The sequence below is a fragment of the Haliotis asinina genome, chromosome 12, assembly GCF_037392515.1.
Source record: "Haliotis asinina isolate JCU_RB_2024 chromosome 12, JCU_Hal_asi_v2, whole genome shotgun sequence".
Taxonomy (NCBI): Eukaryota; Metazoa; Mollusca; class Gastropoda; order Lepetellida; family Haliotidae; genus Haliotis; species Haliotis asinina.
In genome coordinates, this window is record NC_090291.1 from 628,150 (window position 1) to 651,324 (window position 23,175).

At 39.7% G+C, this 23,175-nt stretch overlaps 1 protein-coding gene across 1 annotated transcript; it reads right to left on the reverse strand.

Moving 5' to 3' along the window:
- Positions 1-2,667: 2,667 nt before the first annotated feature.
- Positions 2,668-22,149, reverse strand: LOC137257595 (sodium- and chloride-dependent glycine transporter 2-like). The gene is made up of 13 exons (XM_067794912.1): positions 21,945-22,149; positions 16,658-16,789; positions 15,678-16,005; positions 15,066-15,198; positions 12,586-12,720; positions 12,268-12,371; positions 8,963-9,087; positions 8,708-8,820; positions 7,115-7,246; positions 6,370-6,469; positions 5,697-5,797; positions 3,383-3,550; positions 2,668-2,793 (listed from the first exon to the last, which is right to left on the reverse strand). Exons 1-13 carry the CDS (start codon positions 22,147-22,149, stop codon positions 2,668-2,670), a joined length of 1,902 nt encoding a protein of 633 aa, XP_067651013.1.
- Positions 22,150-23,175: the final 1,026 nt, after the last annotated feature.

Genomic DNA, 23,175 nt, shown 5'->3' on the forward strand with positions numbered 1-23,175 from the left:
CCTTGTATTAAAGAAGCACTCATCCAAAAATTACCTATCTGCCAAGCAATCAGCCCCTGCTCACAAATACGGGGACTGTGCAACCGTCCACTCTGGCAGAACGTCTTCAAACAAATCAATGGGGCAATAAAAACGGCGGAGGACGACCAGATGCCGTTATGTGAATTTATCCCCGGTATTTTCTTCATATGATTAACCACCAATACGTTGAATGATTGCTCATTGTTGTCTAACCGAATTACTTTCAAAAGAATGGTGGACATCATGCCATTAGTTACATGTGTGTCATTCTGAATGACCAGTGTTACAGTACTATCAATGGAGAATATCTGAAACAGTCACGTGACCAGTCACGAAACGTTATTACTACTTTTAATGGTACTTAGAAGCTGGTATGGTAAACATGAAAGACATTTTTATGGTTAGACAACTTCTTTATTGAAACTGTTGCGACGCTTCCTAAAATGTATACGGTCCGTTTTAGCGAGTTTATATCGTGACTGTAATACTAAGACATGTCATATATTGCCTACGTGAATCATCTCTCCAACACAGGCCCTAAGTGCGACCTTCAGTATGCTGTCTGTCCTATCTAACCTGATGGCGCGGATTGATTACGTTACGATGCTACAACAAATAGATAAAAACAAAATATACTCTTCAAAAATTGGATAGGATGTGTAAACGTTAACGTTAACAAACGTTTCAAGGACAGACATCTTATGAACGCATCACCATTTCCCTTTATTACCACCCCTAAACACAACGCATGATATGTAGGTACACATCGTAGTAGCCCCATACACGTGCATGGGGTCCCATTCTTGATTTTGACGTTGTTTCAAGGTGGAGAAATCATTTAGTGCATGAATTTTGACATTCATCTTGCATCACACATTTGTTAGTGTTTGTTTCTAGTCGTTTATTTTAAAATGTAAATCGTGTACATGCAAGTTACATGCCATCCACCAATCATCTTCCAAAAGCGACTACATATCAACATTGATTGACTCCAATAAATCTCCTAAATAATTTTAATCGTAAATAAAAAAAATAAAGATCCCCAACCTTTCCTTGAAGAGTATATACAAATGACAATTAAAACCGACTAACGTGACAGTAGCGATCTCAGGCTGCTACCTTGTTCGAGGAATGGATCCGTCAATATCCGCATAAAGGAACGATATGCGGTAATCTGTAACTGACAAAGAAACCTGTTCTGTGTTGCGTGTCCAATGACACGCTAATATGCAAGACAAAATGTATATCGTCACGTCAGGTGATGTGATTTTTTTATGGAGAGACTTCTTTATTGCAATCGACGCAACGCTTCTGTGCCGATGCTAAGTGCTAGATCACGGCGTTAGCTATGTGACCTATCTTCTCTGTGAATTGATAAAAGTGACCCTATCTATAATAATATTACATATCTGGTGAAAACATAAATGTAATAATATAAGACAATACACGTCTTACGCGGTGTCAAATATTCGGAAGACAAACATCGTTCAGCAGATGAAGTGTGATTTCATGTGTTCACACGCAGCCGAATAAGGGATATAAATGACCATTCACTGATTAGGTGTTTGCAGGATTGAGGAATGTTCTGACCACGTTTTGTGTTCTGGCTCAGTCTGTCAATTTCTACTGAGGCTATTACCCGCTAACTTCCCTGCACTCTATGTCCATTTAGTGTAATCCCGGCCTGTAGCTGCCCACTGTTCATCATCAACACCATGTAACTGTTGAGCGATGGACTCCATTCAGCGCTAATTACTGTTCAGTGTTGGTTTCCATTTGTCCTGTGCCACTCACAATTTCAACGCCAGTTAATTGTTGGCTTCCACTTTTTAGTCTGCATCTTTGTTATCGTATTACGTTTGGTATTCTTACCCGTGCATATATATGCTCTCTGCCCTCCACTCACACGATGAAAGTGAAGAAATCAGAATACTCCTCTCCAACGTCACACAACCCCTACCCGCTATTTACTGGGTTACGTCTCATTATGACTTATAAAGGACACGTTCACATGAAAATTATCCTTTTATACTTGCCTTTTATTATCAAGAAAAGTGTTTGACAAGTACGTTTATAACCAAACCAGTACAATTACCATATGTAACTGATTTAGTTTTTGCATTATAGCGATTCATACTTTCCACATTAACTCAGAGTTCTATGTCCACAATGAACACACAATGGGTTATGTCCTTTGAAAATGACGCCATTGCTGTCAAAATGATAAGCGAATGACGTCGTTAGACCCGATTAGACCTAATTGACTTGGTTCATGTATTGGTGCGGTTCTAGATCGGTTTTAAACCACGTTTCGCTTGGTTGTAATTTGGCACTGATGCACGGTGTGGAGACGTGACGGAATTGTATAAACTTCAACCTTGGAGTACTCATCAGTATGTATTTCCGCTACCATTTGTATATCCTGAAGGGATTCCTCCAGGACGGTTCCTCAGCTATCTTGGAATACTAATCAGTATGTATTTCCCCTACCATTTGTATATCCTGAAGGGATTCCTCCAGGACGGTTCCTCAGCTATCTTGGAATACTAATCAGTATGTATTTCCGCTACCATTTGTATATCCTGAAGGAGTTCCTCCAGAACGATCCCTCAACAGGTTTGGAATACTCATCAGTATGTATTTCCCCTACCATTTGTATATCCTGAAGGAGTTCCTCCAGGACAATTCCTCAACAGTCTTGGAATACTCAGCACGGTGCCTCCTAGAGACTGGCCCCCAAGTGGAGTCAGGATTCAGGCAGGTGCGCAGTCGCTGCCAAAAAAAAGAATATGCAATAGGAGTGACCTGAACCAAAATGACTGGCAGTGATTATGAACACATATATACACATCCAAAATGAGTGTTATTTTCGTGCACCTACCATTCAGAATTTAAGCAGTTAAGCTGATCAGTTGGAAGCAACATTCAAGGAGACGGCCTTTGTGCGGCCATATTGGTACTGCTGTTATATTAGTTATAGGACAGTTATTACAAGCCATAGTATACACATTTGGCATTTATACCCTGTATGAGTTTCAAATGTTGCTTGTGACAGCGGTGTGCATTCCTAAAGAACTCTAGTTGGATGACAATTGAAGGGCTGTTTGCTATGCCGGTTAAGGAGAAGTGGAAGATGGCATATTATGCCATGGGGACTCACAATACTCTGGCTACCTTCGTGGACCCTAGCTGGATTTATCCCCTCCCTTCGGCCATTGGCTATGGTGTTGACAGTTAGCCATAATAAGACAAGAAATACGCTGCGATTATAAAAAAGTGTGTAGAGCTTAAAGACTTTGAAAGTTTCATTGAATTTAACTCAAGCAGCAGTTACTGTGTAATAATCAATTTAATGCCTCACCCCAACAAACGTTCCCTTTGCCTTTAGTAATTCTTGTGCCATACAAATTGGTACTGGTACTATTGTAGCCAGGCCAATGACGAACCCAATAGCAAGGCCATATGCTGGGTACACGTAGTCGCCAAAGGTTGGAGCGTCGTAGTGAACGACCGTCAATACAAGGGTTACCTGAAACACAACTGATAACGTTTACTTAGTTTTGGGCATTGGGTAAGTTCAAATAAATTCTACTTTGTCAAATATTTCAGAGCTAAATGATTGAAAAGTCTTTTATGACTGATTGATAGACACGATTTATTATCCACGGAGGATAAATGAGATTGGTTTGCATTCACAAGAGATCTGTATGGCATCTAACGGGCATAAAATATTACACTGACAATATTAAAACACAAGAGAAATATTCAAATTAAAATAAAACTTTGATAATGTAAATATTATTCTTCTAACTACACTTTCACTTTCTGTTACTTAGGTTTCTGTCTGTGTACAGGAACAAGGTGAATAGCGTTATTGTCACATTGACCTAAAGGTAGGGACAAGGTGAATAGCGTTATTGTCACATTGACCTAAAGGTAGGAACAAGGTGAATAGCGTTATTGTCACATTGACCTAAAGGTAGGGACAAGGTGAATAGGGTTATTGTCACATTGACCTAAAGGTAGGGACAAGGTGAATAGCGTTATTGTCACATTGGCCTAAAGGTAGGGACAAGGTGAATAGCGTTATTGTCACATTGACCTAAAGGTAAGGACAAGGTGAATAGCGTTATTGTCACATTGACCTAAAGGTAAGGACAAGGTGAATAGCGTTATTGTCACATTGGCTTAAAGGTGGTTTTACGTCAGAGTGGAACGTCTCCTTTATGTTCTCAGCTGATCAACTGTTTTATTCTTGCGAGATATGCATGTGAGGTACTGAAAATAGTTAGATAACGCTTGTCTAAAGACATTCACTGAAATATTCATTGAATCAGCTGATATGATTTCAAGGTAGCTTTTGGGTGTACATAGACAACTGTTACAAACGCCTGACCTACTCCCTTGGTAAAACAACAGCCTCAAAGAAATAGCAGCTCAATGTCCACAGTACACAATCTATCCTTCATATCTTAATTAATGCAGTACTTTTCACAAATAGAGATATAGACCACCGCTAGTCTTTTACCAGTCATGCAGTGGCGGAGGCGTTAAACGGTCACCACTTTAGTCGAATAACGACGCCCTGATGGATTGGTGAATATGAATAGAAGAAAAACGATTGGATGGGATGGACGGCTGGATGATGGTACGGTGTGGTATGGTGTGGTATGGGAAGGGATAGGATGGGTGTTTTATTGATAATCAATACAAATATTCAAGATACCATAAAAATGGGACGGGTGGTTGAATGATGGGATTGAATGGCATGGAACGGAATGCGGTGTGATGAGATATAAATGAATGATATGGTATGAGATTGGATGGGTCTCCTATTAATAATTAAAGGGCACATGCAACCAAAAAATCAAACATATAAGTAAAACACAATTATCATGTGTTCATGATATATAAGGTGCATTGATGGTTGTCGAAAAACAATGAAACAGAATTATAAGCGTATAATCAAAAGTGCAATATTTTGTACTACGGTTTTCCTCCCTCGAAACGAAGCAGCCGCGATACCGAACCCAGTCAGTGCCGCTGAGTGTACAGTCAAGTTTAACGTGGCCTTCTCATTGGCCACTGGTTCATTTGCCGATACGCTTATCCGGCTCTTTGTCTATGGTTTATAAGTCCGATAAGCGTTAATTTCAAATTGCAAATGGTCATCAATTGAAGTTTTGCATTGCATATTGTCATCAGGCAGGCAGGCAGGCAAACATATCAGTGTCAATAAACCAGACATTGTGTTTTCTTTCTGTCAAAGTCTGCTTATCACAATCAGCATGTTTTTGTAACGAGTAAATTATTTACTTGTTTATGTACATAACCAAGATTAGACTACTGATCACGACCCATAGTATGCAGGCATATTGCTTCAAGCTCCGTGAACCTACTCCCTGTGCATGCGTTATGAGCGCAGCGCGGCATGGTTGTTGAAACCTCTGCGCTGGGGGATATTAGTGAATCGTATGAACTCCGATTTCGCGGGCTTTTTTTCATCGCGTCTTTTCAACTTTATAGATTGAATTGACATTTTTGATGAGATGTTTCGGAAAGTGCACACCAAAAGGCATCAGAATCTGCAAAGTTGTGCTTTACGTTGCATGTGACCCTCAACACAAACATTAAAATGACCGTAAAATGAATAGGAAATAAATCCATCAACTTACAGTCATGAGAAATGGAGATATAAAACACCAGAATATTTTCATGTACACAGGGGGTCTCCGTCCAAGCATTATCTCAATGTCTCTACTGAACCTGTCCGCACCTGATATTACCATAAAAGTAAAATATGAGGGTAGGTGAGTGAAGGAATAGGTAGGTATAATCCATAATCCATAAGCTGACTGCATCTGTGGACAAAAACACATCGGCAAAAATGCAAGACCAGTCAACACCACACGTATACATACAAATCGGACTAGAACTCTATGAACATGCACAGAACAACCCACTCATCAAATCAGCTAGACAGACTAGAAAATACTGGCAGCCAGCCAACCGAACTTCACCAAACGAAAATTAACCGAAGCCATCCACATCAAACGATCTACCCCTGATTAATAGAGATGAAGGTTACTTTATCCCCTCTGTGTACAATGAACAACTCACCAACCAATCCCTATTTTCTGTATTTACAACACACATGTCTGTCACATGAGACTCGGCCGAAAAAAGTCTAGAATTGTGAGAGGAAGGAATATGACACCCGTATAAAATACAACGAGTTGACATCGACTAAACTTTTCCTGTCAGATTCACTTTTCTGCGACTTAAAACATGAGTGTATATATACTGAAGTGTGTCCGTGAGTGTATTTGATATGTCCGACTGTCATACCGTATATCCAGCCGAGGATGGCGCACTCCATGATTGCCACAACAAGCAGACTGAAGGTTGCTACATACCAGTCGATCAACACGAACACGTAGATACCACCCTTTAAAATACATATACAGCAAACAAATGAGTTGAGTTAATTGTATCATCTTAACAAGAAACAAAATAACAACAAAAGTAACATTCCAACTCGCATACTCCCCGCCCCCTAAACTCCTCCCTACACCCTCGCCCGCACAAAGTATACAAGTAAACATCGAAAAGAATATCAAGGAAGAGTGTACCGTCAAAAAGTTTTAATTGGAAAATGTATGATTGCCATCAGTCGTTATATACAAGTATCCGTGTGCAATATTCTTTTTTATACTGAACAGTAAAAGAAACACAACTCTTTTGTCAAAGCGTTTAAAACAGAAGACATAAGAGTGGACGCTTACTTTTCTGAGATTTATTTTTTCCTAACTTGCGTTTCTTGTACTGGTCAGTATGTTACACAAACAGGAATAATTGTGGGCTAACCAAATATGGGGACGCCGAATCCACGGTGATAGGTTTCTGGAAGCTAAGGTGACAGCACTACATGTAAGTGACATTGTTTACGGCATCTCGTGCGTTCACTATAGTCTTGTATACATACAGTCATGGCAATATCAAAGTTACCATCCTACATACTATTCTCTTATGAAGGATTTCTTAGAAGGAAAAGCTGAAATATTTGAAGAGTTGTAGCAATACAGCTCAATACCTTTGTAGCTAGAACGAGGCCAACGATGAAACAGAAGATACATGCTATTCCGGTCACCAAGCTTCGTCTTTTATTAAGATGGTGTGGAAATGTGTCTATGAGTGCTGTCACTGCAGTTTCAAAAGTGGCGAACTGAAAATACAAACACACAACACATGGAACAAATGGCAATATTCGGCACCGCGGAGGACTCAAGACACATGTCAACCAAGTGTCCTAAGAGAGGACGAAGTCGCCGCTAGGTTGGGTAAGTCTACTGGCATTCACGTTCAAAACACAGACATTCCCGCAATATGTGCGAGGCAAGGAACAGCGCACTAACGCTGTCGAAATAAACGGACAGGACATGGTTACATAAAAAAATACACACTTACGAGAGCAAACGAAATCGGCTGCTTCTTACGGGTGTTTTTACTAATTGTTGAACTGATTAAATTTGCACATGGTTAAGCGCATGTTTCCCCCAGCACATACAGTCATGTACTGCTCTTGGGGATATCTGTGTCTGTGACGGCATTGTGACAAAGTCAGTACCTGGTGATACAGCCACGAACATCGATCACTGCTCTGCACCGCCTGGGCATGAAGTGAATGAGTTGTCGAATATGGCATTGGAGAATCCTTCTCCTCTCATCCTGCAATGCATGTCTCAGCTGTTGGAGCGTCTGTAGTTGAGGCAGTCGGCATCGCCCACGTCTGTCTAACACATCCCCAAAATGTTCAATATGGTTGAGATCCGACGATCTGGATGGCCATGGCAGCACCTTCACATTGTTCCTGGCAACATAGTACGTGGTGACACGTGCAGTATGCGCTCTGGCGTTGTCTTGGTGGAAAATCTCTCTTCTGGCGTCAGTGGCAGAAATAAGGTGACTCTGGGGGATTTCATCACAGTAGCGTACATATGTACGTGCACCAGATCTCTTTCATCGCCGTATCTATCAACTTCAGGAATACCGTTTCTCAGTGATCACATGTAGAGTGGTGGAGTCTGCAGCAGTGCTACAGACGGGAGGTAGTACACTGCCTCACGTTGAAGTTCCTGGCTACTGATGAATGACTTTCTCCAGCCTCTAGACGCCCACTGGCTTTGTTTCTACAGTCTTCGTTCAGTCTTGGCATCTTGAGGGTCACAAATACGGAGCAGCTTAGTGTAATTCGCAATGGGACTGTCACAGTTTTATACCCATCGGTATGAAGTTTTAGTACCCGTATATTTGCACGTGCAACATGCTTACAGCGATTTCCCTAAGTTTTAAATCAAGGTGTTGTATTTTGGCGACAGTTCCCCAAATGTTGCGTTCGTGTGCAATTAATTAGTGTACGGGATGTATTCACAGTTAGCAAATGACATTTATACTGATTTCAGGCATTTTTATTAAAACATTCTACTCTGAAAAACAGATTAGCAAAACGTTTCTTATTTTGCCCAGTATATATTATTTTGATAGAAACAAAACAGTGTCATATAATTTGAAAAGGAGAGTTCGAGTACATCTGCATTTGCACTGCAGAAAGGGCTGTGTGGAAGAGCAATTATGCGGTTATTTGAGGACAGACTAGGACAAGACAGAGTACGTGAATTCAGATTACCTCGGAGTCGACCCCAACTGTGACAAGCATGATGAAGAAGATGACCGCCCACAACTGTGGCAACGGAAGCTGTGCAAGGGCGTCTGGGTAGGTCACGAAGCCAAGGCCAGGACCTGAAGAAACATATACACTCGCAAACTGCCATGAGGAACATACATCTGTTCAATAGAATAAAAAAGATGATACCGAATCTCTTTCTTTCGTGTTCTTGCCTTGAAGGTGCAGTTCATGGTGTGCTATGGTTAATACTCTGACCTGCTTTGACGACTTCTGACTCGTGCACCCCCTTGTTCTCTGCCATGAATCCAAGAACGGAGAATATGGCGAAGCCTGCGTAGAAACTGGTGCCCTCGCTGAGGAACGTGATGATAACAGTATCCCTAGAGATCGATTCAGACAAACGTAACGAATATTGTCGAAAACAGATAACAACAGTTTTTTCTTCATTTATGTCTACAATTTATGTAATTAATGAAATATCTGTCAAACTAAGTTTGGCCTAACAACAGCCTCAATGGTAGGGAAAGAGGAAACGTAAAATAAGGACTTCACTGAGGTAACATTAGTGCACAAATGAGCACTGTTGTTTCAAGGCGACTTACAGTGGACGTCCGACGTCTGAATTATCCGACAGCTTTCTTCTACATCATTTAAATATTGAATTATCCGACATCTGTACATTCCGAATTCCGACATCATTTTCAGGTCTCAATGACACTATCAACCTGGACAATCCACCTGTCAATGGCCAACTGACAACTAACATCCGGTAACTGGTAATTTCTTTGGCCTCAGCCCTTGCTGATTGGGAGTTAGATGTAAGGGCATGTGAGGAGTCATTTTCTGTCAAGCATTGGATCAATGAGCTGAGAAAAAGGATAAATTAATTTGGTGAGATCAATTTAAATTTTACCAATTAGAAGTTGGTGTCAACTTGAATTGTCACTGTCAGCATTAAATAGCTAGCCACACTGTAGACATTGTGATAGCGCCACATGTACCATGTATAAATATTTTACACTGAAGATAATAAATTCATTGTACATATAAGTACAGAATTTGTTTTCTTTTCACGTTATTTAGCAACAACAAAACCATGAAGCATTGACCTCATTATGTAAGTCAGTTACAATGTATATATGATACAAATGTATTGTTTGGAAAGTATTTAAGCAAGGGGGCATTGGATTACCCAACTCTTCATAACAATCTAGAAAGGAAGCACCAAAGATGCAAATAATTTTCGAGGAAATTAAATAATAAACGTTATTCGCAAAATCTTTACTTATATTCTGAACAAACGTCTAGAATTTGTCATGGAACTCAACAACCGTGTAGGAGAAAGCTAAGGAGGAGTCAGGAAACATCACTCCACAACTTTCATGTTAGAATGCCTCTTATATCACCAAGAAGAAAGGGAACCTCTATATACTGTGCTTTCATTAACTTCAGCGAAGCGTTCGACCTGGTTAACAGGAACTTTCTTCTGTATGAACTACTGCAAAATGGAACTCATGGAAAATTCTTTAATTTTTTAAAGAGTATGTACAATGACACAAAAGCAACAGTATTTGTAGAATGGGGTGTTCGAGAGGGGTGTTCGAGAGGGGTGTTCGTTGTGTCCAGGCGATTTTCACGATCTTTATTGAATTACACAAACAGGAAAATGAAAAGTTTGAAGATCGAATTTATGCATCAAAGGAAATGTTGAATATAAGTGCACTGTTATTTGCTGACGATCTCATGCTTGTTTCTGGCTCTGTGTTACAACGAAGACTGGATGCACTATCTGATTACTCCTCAAGGTGAGGAATAGAAAGGCAATTTTATGGTTTTCAAAATGTGTGGACATCTCTCTAAATCCAAGTGGCATTTTGAAGGGAAACCTTTAAGAGTTTTTAATGTTTATAAGTACCTCGGACGTATGGCCACGTATGAGCGTATCTGGACTAAAGCATGTAGAACATGAACGAGCCAAGCCAGTAAAGCGCTGTTTCAACTTAAAGCTCTTGTTAGACGGCTGAATACACCCGTCAATGAAGATCTCTATATATTTGACCTGAAAAATGTGCCTATTCTTACACATGGAACGGAAACATGGATCTTCGATCAGTGTGATGATATTCATCTTGTGCAAAGAAAATTCTACAAATACGAATTAGGACAAGGTTATAAATCTTCAAACTGTGTAGCACATGGAGAATGTGGGAGAAACTCTCTATGGAGTGTTTATAAATGCGAAAGTGTAAAGTATTGGCCACGTTTAATAACATTGCCCCCGAACACATGTTATAACACCCAACAGTATAACACCCAACAGTACAACACCCAACAGTATAACACCTAGAAGTTTGTAATGAGGAACAATTTATGAACATCTTCAAACAACGTTTATTGGATACCTCAGCCGAAACGACGATCCGTCGTCATACCTGACTGAGCGACCCAAATGCAGTCTATAGTCTGGTCTATTGTTTTCAACAGCTATACGTGTGCGGCGTAAAGGTAAACTCTCAAAGTCTTACGATTACCTACCAAACAGTAGCGGGTGTTATAATGATAAAAAGCATCCCACAAACGACTGGAAAACATGACAAATTAAATTCAACATGGTGGATTCTGTTGCGACAGTTTTCGTGTTGCGTTTGTTGTGGCAAAGGTCAGCCACTTACCAAATTGGCTTCTTTCGTTTAACCACTTAGTCCGATGTAACAACACCATATGGAGTTCTGTATGTTTAATTTTCTTCCATCTTATACTCTGTTATTTATTTTGTATATCCATGCTTGCAATCATCAGTCTGGCTTCATGTACGTGACTTGTATATATATCCTGTATAACTGTCAGTCAGTATTCACCAGAAGAAGGTGAAAGGAATAGTCCAGAAACGCTGTGTAAACAATAAAGAATAAGTTCACATCCATAACATTTTGTCTCAACCCTACATGCAGGTTTATGTTTCAAGAGAAAAAACAGGGATTGGCAGACGACCCCGATGGGCGTATATCAATGCCTCTCCCGAAAATGTACATGGTTACGGAAGTTATTTACAAGCGATCAATTGTCAGTGAAGTAGTAGAATTTGTTGGTACAACACAATGCTGGCACATGCTATATAATTGTTGAACTTTATAAATAATGACATTAAATCCTTAAATCCTTGAAAACTGGATGAAATAGTGAGCCGAAGAGATCAATTTTTTTTAGATTAGTTTCAATTACCATGTAATACTGAATTTATGTCGTATCCATGTTGATAAAAGTACACTGAGAACCGTCACACATTATACAACAGACAGGTGAAGAAGTAGTGAATATTGTCTTCTGTCGACAGACCGCACTGGCAGACCCGCTTTGAAGAGATGTTTCTCTCGAACGTAAGTCGCTATAACCCGACCCTGAGTTGTACATGCATTACGTGACATTGTCTGTTACCGATATAGGTGTAAAAGAAATACGAGATGCCTTTACGAGCAGATATTAAACGTTTGAAATGGGCGTGGTTAATACAGATGTAGATGTATTTATGTGACAGCAAATGTTACATGTTCGTAACAGACCTGTAGCAGTTGTTGGAGAACTTGTTGTAGCTCGCCATGGTGTGGAGTCCGCCCCAGGTGACGCCGAGAGAGTAGAACATCTGCAGCATCGCCTCCAACCACACCTGGGGAATAGACGTTTCATATTTACTCCGCATTTGGCAATGTCCCTAGAAATATCACTTCGGGGAACACTAGAAGTGGGCTTCATGAATTGTACACATGTGGGGAATGGATCCAGGGGCTTTGGCGTGTGATGAGGACGACGACGACGATGACGATGATGATGATGGTGGTGATGATGATGATGGTGATGAAGAAGAAGAAGAAGAAGCACACCTGGACGTCAGTAAGTCGGCTGAAGTCTGGCTTAATGTAGTAGATGATCCCTTGCACAGCTCCCGGAAGCGTGACTGCCCGGATGAGGATCAGTGTGAGGAGTAAATAAGGTAGGATTGCAGTCACATACACCACCTGGGAAAAAGTCACGCAGAGTGACCATTGAGAAACAGCTCTCGGAATCGTTGCGAACCTATTATGTTTATATAAACCGATGCACTGCCCGTCAGCTTCGAGAATGCAAGGTAAGATTCAAGCTATGTCACTGGATATGATGAGTCACATTCGTCTTCAGATTCAAGTGTAAACTGTACTAGGTTCAAGTGTAAACTGTACTAGGTTCAAGTGTAAACTGTACTAGGTTCAAGTGTAAACTGTACTAGGTTCAAGTGTAAACTGTACTAGGTTCAAGTGGGAACATAAGAGTCATGTGAAAAGAACAAATTATTTGGTACTGGTACTGTCCACTGGTATTGCGGATGGAATGGCAGGATGAATGAGTATATTGCCATAGGTTAAACACTTGTATCTGAAGTGATTCCTGAGAAATCGAGTGTCGATAAAGGTGTAAATGACTAATGCCAAATATATGAGTAATAACTGCATTGAAAGGTTAATGCAGTCAGGTTAAATGTCTCTCTTTACAACGGCCCTGTGCACACAGACATGATTGTGTGACGCGACAACGGATTGACGCAAATTGTCACATGCAGGTGCTCACTGACATTCATAAAGTCTCGCGAGGACCTACTTCCGGATCCCGGCTCCCTTTGCGATATGTGAGACAGGGCCTAGCTAACTTCCGGTACCAAATTACTGGTGACAAGGGTATATACAAGAACCAGTTCTAGTTCCAAATTGGGCGAACGACATAAATGACCTTACTAGACCGGACCAAGTGTACGTTGTTTGTCACAGGGACCTATAACATAGCTATGGAAAGTAAGTGAGAGAGTGAGTAAGTATGGGTTTACGCCACTTTTAGCAATAATTATTATATCAGCACTGTAACGGCAGGGGACACCGGAAATGGGCTTCACGCGAGACGCGAAAACGTTTCCGCTAGGCTACACCGCCGCCCCGCCCATCAGTAGTTAACGCCACATACAGTATGGTTCATAATTATTGAGAATAGCTAAAGCATTTCATATTATTAAACGAGAACAAATCAGATAAAATTGAATGTATTGTGAAAGTGAACTGACCTTTTCATGTTGTGTAGGTAACAATTTAATATTTTGTCAAGTCTCCTTGAGCTTCACGGCACAGTCTAAGACGGGTAGGCGTACTTCCTATCAGAGAGGTTAGTGTCTCGTGAGTTATGCTGTCCCAGTATCGGACCACTTCTCTCTTCATGTCTCCAATTTTTGTCAACCCCTTTTGATTCACACATTCCTTCATCATCCCCCAAAATGTTCTCAATGGGATTTAAGTCAGGACTATATGCAGGAAATGGTAATGCAGTCACATTTTTCTCCTGAAACCACTGCTTGGCATGTTTTGCGGTGTGTTTAGGATCATTATCTTGCTGCAAAATCCAGTCATTTCCATAAAACACATGTGCACTTGGAAGGAGAAAATTATCTAATATGTTAGTGTAGCGTTGACTTGTCAGATTTCCCTCAAACACACACAGCGGGGTCGTTCCTAATAAGGATATCCCTCCCCATACATGAAACTTTGGGCTGTATTTAGGTCGTCGATACAACGGTGCTGACGCAGACTGTGTCCATATTTTCACATTATTGGGATATACCTATATTGAGCTTTCATCAGTAAAAATCACATTTTCCCAGTCAAAGTTTTCATGTGCCAAACACCACTCAACACGCCTGTCTTTATGTTCTTGTTTCATGAGAAGAGAAGGAATTCCAGTCTTTTTCTCCCATCCAAGATCAATCAAATTTCTTCTAACTGTAGATTTTGATACAACTGTTGATCCCCTTTCTATCATTTCATACCTGATGTTGGAGATGCTTGCCCTTTGCTTTTTAGACGCTAAAATTCCCAGCCGGACGCGATCTGAGAAGTCCAATTTTCTGGGTCTCCCTGCTCCTTTCTGGTGCCCAAAATCCTTTCCCTCTTTAAAATTCTTCCTAATCCTATACACAGTAGAAAGAGGAGTTCCTGTTCTCTCTGCCAATGTATTTACATCATCAATTCCTTGATTACACAACTCAAAAATCAACCTTCTTTTATCTTCAGCAGACATTGTTGACAGTGCTGAGGAAAATGACGTCTGCTACAAATTCAGGGGAGGTAACTCTAATTGTACTATACTCAGTAGGCCAAGATGAGTTACCTCCCTTATACCATTACTTAGTTTTAAGTATCAGTGAATCAGTCGAGGTGTTAGGATAGCTCAAAGTAAGAAGAAAAATTCTCAATAATTATGAACCAGACTATATATTTACGTCCCAGTCGAAATCTCAACATTTGAACTTTCTGCTTCAACCCATTCGTGTGAACCTTAGTCTAACCTTTCCGACAGATTTGACACCTCTTATCAAACAGAGAAATATAAGGAGCCATGCAGCAAACAATGCGAGAGCCATATGCCACTGTATTCCGCCCATGTCGTGCAGTCCTGCAGAAACACGCAATGTGTTGTACCTGAAACAATATACTGATATGATTCAGGATGACCGCAGCTGGAAAACAAAGGGTATTATCACGTGCACGTTGTACATGTAGAAAGTTCAGAGCCTTGCAGTCTGTTGTGAGAGGACAAAACAGCATCCGTCGTATGTTGCAAGTGAAACATAAAACACATAAACGCTTACTTTAAAGAGATTTCACTTTTTCGAAACGTGGGTTTCCTTTGTGGTTCGGGTTATGTTACGTATTTCTATCTCAGCTACTCTTGTAAACACATACAGTAATTTAGGAAGACAGTCTCGGATTTCAGTTTCAATACATTTTCTCAGTTTGTTCCGACAACCAGACACTTGATATGCAGTCTGCTTTGAAAAAATGTTATGTTAACAAATTAGTAAGCTTTTACAAAAGCGAAGGAAAACGTGTTGTGGCAGCAGAATTCACGGATTGCTCTATTGCTCTGGCATTACAATTCTAATGGTTTCAGAACTTACATCCAGAACTCCTCTGCTGCTGAACTTGAAACATTGGAGCTGCTGCTGCTGCTGCTGCTGCTAGGGTGTGTGCTGATGGTCCAGTACGTCGTCAGAGCATCAACCTGGCTGACGTTGTATACAACGCTGGTATTGGCCGTCGTCGTGTTGACGGAGACAGCTTCTGAGTCCCAGGTGGTACATGCGGGTGTGTTCCACCAGTTAGAGCAGGTAGTCCAGGGCAGGACAGGGTAGAAGGACATTGCCAGGTAGTACAGGACCCAGGCTATGATCAGGTTGAAGTAGAACGAACATATGAAGGAGGCGATGCTCATCACATAGCCCAACCCTGGAAATGGTATCACGTCACTTTATCATTGATCACTTGCGCAATGGAGATGATTTTACAGATATGATTTTACAAATGTTTTCCTGCGTACTTGAGAAGGTGAAATATCATTTTACTATTGATTCCATACGTAGTTGAAATTGTAACATCACCGTTACCATTGATTCCATACGTACTTGAAATTGTAACATCACCAATACCATCGATTTCATGCCTACTGCAGAAGGTAAAATATCAGTTTACCACCGATTGATTCTGTACTCGAGATAGTTAAAGTTCCACCGAGCAACGGTGGCCTGTGACGTAGACAAAGAAAACATGTAGATGTAAAGTATCAAGTCCATACACGTAATGGTGACTATATGTCGTACAATAATATCACAATTGTCGTGTTTTGAAGATACTAACTCGTGGGGGTGTATATTGTAGTTCCATAAACTATAAATATAAGACCATATGTCATTACCTATTATCAGATATATTCGGATACTTTCATATAAGATCTTTCCAGAACAAACTCATTTCCCTGTACACGTATAAGAGATTTATACCTTCAGAGTCTATTATAAGATATCAATTATGGCATAAGCAAATTGTAAACAAGTCAATATATGCATGTAATGACAAATATCCAATAGATTCATCAACTTACCTTTGAACAGTGGGCAAATGCTCCACACATGTAATGCCCCGCGTCCAGAAAACTGACCAATGGCTATCTCCAAGAAGAACAGTGGCAGGCCTACCAGGACTAGGCAGACCAGATATGGGATCAGGAATGCTCCTATTGAAGACAAATTTTGTGTGAGGTTTTAGTAATCTGTTCCATACACAAACACACTAAACTCGCTCCATTTTAGCATCGAATACATAGGTTGATGGCTCAAGATATCATTACAGCATTGATCATAACACAACGGAGAATAGGGAGAATTAATAGCCTGCATGGTACTCCTACACCATATGAACCTCCACAAAATTAGGTTCACCATATAATATCTGCTAGTGCGTGAGTGAGTGAGTGTGGTTTACGTCGCTTTTAGCAGTATTTCAGCAATATCACAGATGGGGACATTAGAAAAACTCTCCACGCATTTTGCTCATGCGTGGAATCGAACCCAGGTCATCGGCATGTAATTTACACACTTGATAAGTCCTTTCCTTACAAAGCAAGTCTACTTATCTTCCCGGGTTAATTAATTGATTCTGTAAACAATAACCTTCTTAATTCCTTAATCTTGATAGTTGATGGATAAACCTCTGTATTTAGAATTAATTAGAAGTCTATGTAATATGTCAGTTCTTGATGTTGATAATGTCTGTGTCAATTCTTGTTGATAACAACCTTTAATCCTTTGTTTAGATGTAGTATTTATGAAGTTTGGAATATCGCCGACATCTTGTAACGAATCCTAACGAATCCTAAACCATCCTGGAAAAGACGCTCTCTTATATGAGTGTTCTATGTTCTATTAAGTCCAGGTTAAACATCATGGTACAAATCTGTTGTCTGCTTGACGACAGTATCTTACACCAGTATTTAAGACATTTTGTGTGATAGACGACGTGTAATGCCACAGTCGCCAAGAGCCGCAGCGTTAGAGACGTGATTTCCGGATGAAAGAATGAATTTACAGAAACGTGAATGGAAATTTCTGATGATATATCTTCTTTCACACACCCATATTTCTGATCCATACAAAACTTATCAGTATGATCTGAACGTCGAATATCTTACAAGCGATATTTGTTGTTATGTTTTTCAGTTGTCCCTGGAGTGTTTTCACGCTGAACATTGCTTTGCTTTCCTTGGGTCTTAGTACATCTAAAGCCTTGCTCCATGATAATTTCGATTAAAACATCAGACCTAGATGATTATAATAAGTAGAGATCTTTATATCGACTTCGCCATGTTTCCGTTTTTCTGTTTCTTTAATGATGCCTCCATTTCTGAAAATTATCATCTCTGTTTTTTTCTAAGTTTACTTCCAGGCCCCATTTGAGACAAAACGTCTTTGATATTTCAATCTTCAGTTGCATTCCTGTTACTATATCATCAAATATACATAAATAATCGGCAAAGAATAATTAAAGAATTTCTGAAAAGTCTTGTGGAACAAATATCCCTCTCAGTTCCGAGTCTTGTATCATGTGTTCCAGTTCCACAATGTATAACGAGAAAAAGATAGCAGCCTTGTCTCACTCCACTCACAGTGTCCAAATAGTCAGTACTAGATGAATTAGTCGTCTTAATTACCGATTTTACCTTGGGATACTTTTGTAAGAATCCTATAAAATATGCAAGAATTGTCCGTGAATAACTTTCTTTAGTATCATTAACCATAACACCTTTCTGTTCACACAGTCAATGCCTTGTTTACAAAGTTTACAAATAGACAGTAGAATCGCACTTATCGAAAGGTATTTCTGTGCTCAATCCTGGAGACAGAACATATTATCCACTTTACTGAAACAGCCTGTGATCCTTGAATCTTCTCATACAATCTTCTCAAAAACTGGAATCTTCTCAGACACTTCTGAACGCCTTTGTAACCGTTTATTTAATATGTGCGTATTCATTACTCCTTACACGTCTATTCTTACACGTCTGGCAATGATTCTGCCAAATCAGTATCCGAACCAGTAATCGGCAATTTACCTAAAGCTTAGTGTTTATTTTGTTTCATCATTCGACACTGTTCGTCATACCACGTCCTGGTTACAAATTGTTTGGATCGATAGGTTCTTTTTATTCCACATATAGCGTCTGACGACGTTCCCATTTAGCATAACGTATTTGAAGCAGCGTTGATATTCGTGTTAACATCTCTTGTGCATAGTACAATGTCATAATCTTCCATATACTCATGAACTACACCAAGAAACATGTCAATTGATTCCTCCATCCATATATAACTATCAACATTTCATCATTTCGAATTTTCACCATTTCCATAATTTAAATCTGGTTTTTCATAGAAAATTGTATTGTAAATGATCGGATTCACTGTGTGTTGAAACAATCAAGATCGAATTTTAACATATTCGAAATGCAAGGACACAGATCGATGAAATTAGTTCCCTCCCATGAATAACACGTAAGATCACCCAGGGGTCACTGATGTTTCTCCCATTTATCATGTTAAACACAATGTTTTACATAGTTCAGTATGATCAATTTGCATATGAATTCACGTAATCGTTGCTGTTTCTCGATATATGAATATATTGTCGACGTAGTTCATATCCTAAAGTGATGATGTATAGTTTGAACTGTCACTTTCCATGTAATCTTGTATATGTCCACATCTGGCATTGAAATCTCGAAAAATGATCATTGACGTGTACAGTGGATAAGAAGCAGTGTTCCTGCAAATCAGTCACTACTTGAAGCCTACTATCACTCTCCCTGATGAACTGAAGGAATGCATGAACAGAAATCCAAGGAGTATATGCTGTGATGTGCCCATAAAACCTTTATCCACGAGATGAAATATGCAATCAGAGAACTATAAATATGTATCAGACATAGTTATGTCGTAGAATGTTCTTCTGACGGGATATTTTGTTCAAGAACCCGTGTCCAATATTTTTCATAGTAAGCCGGAGATCCGGGACAAAGGGACATCTAACCTCGCCCTGAAATGCGAATATAGTTATCCAGCCCGGGTTTCGGGTTTCATACAAGATGACAGAACTATGTGAATGCTGTGTGGGTGGTGCTATAAAAAATGTATCAGCACGAGGCAGAAGAAAGTTACTCAAACCAGTTAGACAGGTCTTGGTCTGGTAGCTTCACTAGCTCAAACGATGTTGGTAATTAAAGTGTGATAAATGGGATCGCCAGGTTTCGTATTGGTGTCAATGGAGAGTCACCCGAAAGGAAACACTTCCTACTGTGCCCCCGGACACATCTCCAAAGTTTCCCTTTGTAAAAGCAGGGATACTCTACAACAGGGATATACAGGTCACTCGCTTGCTTTCTTTACCATTTGTACGTGTGCCTCGTCATTCTCCAACGCACACAGTGACTTGGCTCGTTCCTAGCGCAACTTTAGTTGTGTTTAACAGAACTTCAGCCAGTTTATTGTATCAGTCGGAATTTTACAATGAATGAATGAATGAATTATAGTAATAATTAAGAGCACAAATTGTGTGAATCAATGAAAGAAATAAAGAAAAAGAATAAAAGAAAGAAGTACACATGTGAATGAATGAAAGAATAAATGTTACACCGCGGTCTTCCCCCCCCCCAAACATGTTAAAGAACGCAAAAGTATCGCAAGGAAACGTGTTAACATCAGCTGTCCTTTTTAAAAAATCTACTTTGAGACATTTTGCTTACATTAATGATGAATTCAGATATCTTATTGCATGTGGGGAATGGAAAGGACATTAACAAAATGTTACCCGACATTGTCACACTGTCCTCAAAAATAAAGTGTAAAACTGTCAGAAAGCGTTCTAAAACACCTTTCCACTTTTGTCAAATAATAAGATCCACAAGAAAGAAAGAAGTTATGGAACTATAACCCTCAAGCATCAATAGCGAATCAGATCAGATCGGCGATATGTCATAATTTTCACACACCTCAAATACATTTTGTTTTAGGTTATAAAACTATCACTATTACTTGCAAACACATTTCACCTGATAGTATACTCCCCTCATAATAATTAAAGGTGTATGTGAAAGATGTTTTTGAAGTAATAACTAGAAACACTCTCAACAGTTGGGCGAAATGTCATTTTTCACACACCTCAATTACACTCTAACAATTTTTAAGGTCATAGAACTGTCACTATTACTTACAAATACAACCTGTCTTACAATTACTCAGAGACAGGAACATGCATCCTTGAAGCCTTGTTTGTTATGACCGATTATCAAAACATTAACGTTTCAACATTATGTCCATAACAAAATATGAATTATGAAACGATGTGACTTTATACCCATGGTCATGATGAAACCTGTAAACTGATCTCAGCTGTATGTTTTATGGGTCAGATTTGAAAGTAGGGAATCGTTTTGAGAATTTAATGATCGTTCACAGTCTGAATTGTATATGCTTAATATATTGACCGACCATAGCGGATTTTAAAATTTCATTAATATCATTGCTAAAACATACAGTACATTAATAACAGACAACAGAGTACATCATTGCTAAAACATACAGTACATTAATAACAGACAACAGAATACATCATTGCTAAAACATACAGTGCATTAATAACAGACAGCAGAATACATTATTGCTAAAACATACAGTGCATTAATAACAGACAGCAGAATACATTATTGCTAAAACATACAGTGCATTAATAACAGACAACAGAATACATTAGGGTGAAAGACAACAAAGACTATCCCTGATCCACTTGAAATGTATAAACATGGAAACATGACTATTCACAGCTCTACAAAAGGAAACTGAGGTTTAGATCACCTGCTGCTAAAAAGGTCAATTTTAAGCCACCACACTCGAGGACATGTGCACTGAACAATGAAGGAAAGGATAATTGAATGAATAACTGATTGAATGAACACAATCAATCAACCCTTAACCCGTGGCCCATTAACAGGTAGACTTACTTCTATGGTGTTGTGCATTTTCGACATAGCATCTGGATATGTATTTCTGCCATTTGTGAAAGTGTCACTACTGCAACTAGAAACTGATTATGTCACCGTGTATATTCAGAACAACGTTGGAGATTTAGATAAACAGACACTTCCTCTCACGATTAAAAGATAGTTGCTTTAGAGACAATTGCTGTAAGAATAATGCCATGTAACAGTACTGAAATATTCAACTAGCTCTCCATACTTTGTCATCTATGGTCATCCGGGATGAAGTTCTACGAGTTCGTGAGTCAAGACTCAACATAAAGAACTACATTCTGTCCTCAGATATATCAATGTGTGTTCTTACCTCCGCCATTTCTGTTACAGAAGTAGGGGAATCTCCACAAATTCCCCACACCAACACTATACCCAGCCAAAGACAGAAAAAAGTCCATCTGGTTGGACCAGCTGCTTCTTTCATTTTCGGCTTCGGTCGGGGTGTCGTCGCAGCTGTTCTTGGCGTTCATGTGCAACATAGGGATCTCCCCCTCAGTATCGAACGTCTGATCCATTTTGCCTTGTGTTGTTGTCTGCGGAGTGGATGACGTACTCATTCCATGTTTGGACTGGGTTAGTAACGCCTAGTTGAACAGGTGACCCAGTTGCAGCTATGGGCAGCGTTTGCGTACCTGAGAATGTACCTGAGCCTTTATGACTGGGCCTCCAAATCTGAGGCACGACGCATCCATGTCTATAGTATAACACCACTACATATCACTTGGTACACTGTTTGTGAAATCGTGTATTGAGGGCCACATCATGGGTGCACCGGAACTAACAAGGTAAGAAAAACTCTCATGCTATTATAGTTCATTCCGTATTGCTGTTCAAACAGCCTTACAATGCTATTTCACCATACAGGTATGTTCAAATACTGCCTCAGTGCATAGATATATTTCTGAAAGCACGTAATGCCAAGCACTACATAAAGCAGTTATAAATTATGAAAGTACGTACGCCTTGTCGTATACCGCCAGTTTCCTATTTTCTCTACCTAAACCTGGCTACCCCGGGTTATCAACGAGGAAGACCTTTTCATTGTAAGGTGATCACACTCGAGTGTCCGCGGTGAGATTTTTCCCAACGCATGCCTCAGACTCTTATAATGAAACGTAATCCAAACAGCTTTTACCAGCACACTCCCTGACCATACCACACCAGCTTTCATGGCAAAACTAAAGACTTTGTCTGGGCGATATTTTACATATTGTTTTCTTTTCTGGAAACCGGAGTAGTCCCTGTAGTCAGCGATTGGCGACGTTTATGCGATGCGAAGACACAGACCTAACCTGTTATAAAAGAACGACAGTGTCACTGATGATAACTATGACAGTTGCAACTGAGGTGTGAGCTGGAGTCCAAAACATTGACACTAATTTCTAAATATCCTAAAAAAATCTAAGATACCAATTTTCCATTTCAAGATAAAGTTTGTTCAAGGTAATACATTTTATGACTTAGCAATGTTACTGCATTTACATTCTACATACAGTACCTTGATATACACCGCGGAGCCTTCCTACACATTTTCTATACAA

Bases quoted from the DNA above. Each gene is read 5' to 3' on its own strand.
- LOC137257595 (XM_067794912.1), bottom strand. From the start codon at position 22,149: ATGGATCAGACGTTCGATACTGAGGGGGAGATCCCTATGTTGCACATG. The intron at 3,551-5,696 runs GTAAGTTGATGG...GTTGTGTTTCAG, and splicing joins TATCTCCATTTCTCATGACT to GTAACCCTTGTATTGACGGT. The intron at 2,794-3,382 runs GTGAGGCATTAA...TTTTTTTGGCAG, and splicing joins CAAAGGGAACGTTTGTTGGG to CGACTGCGCACCTGCCTGAA.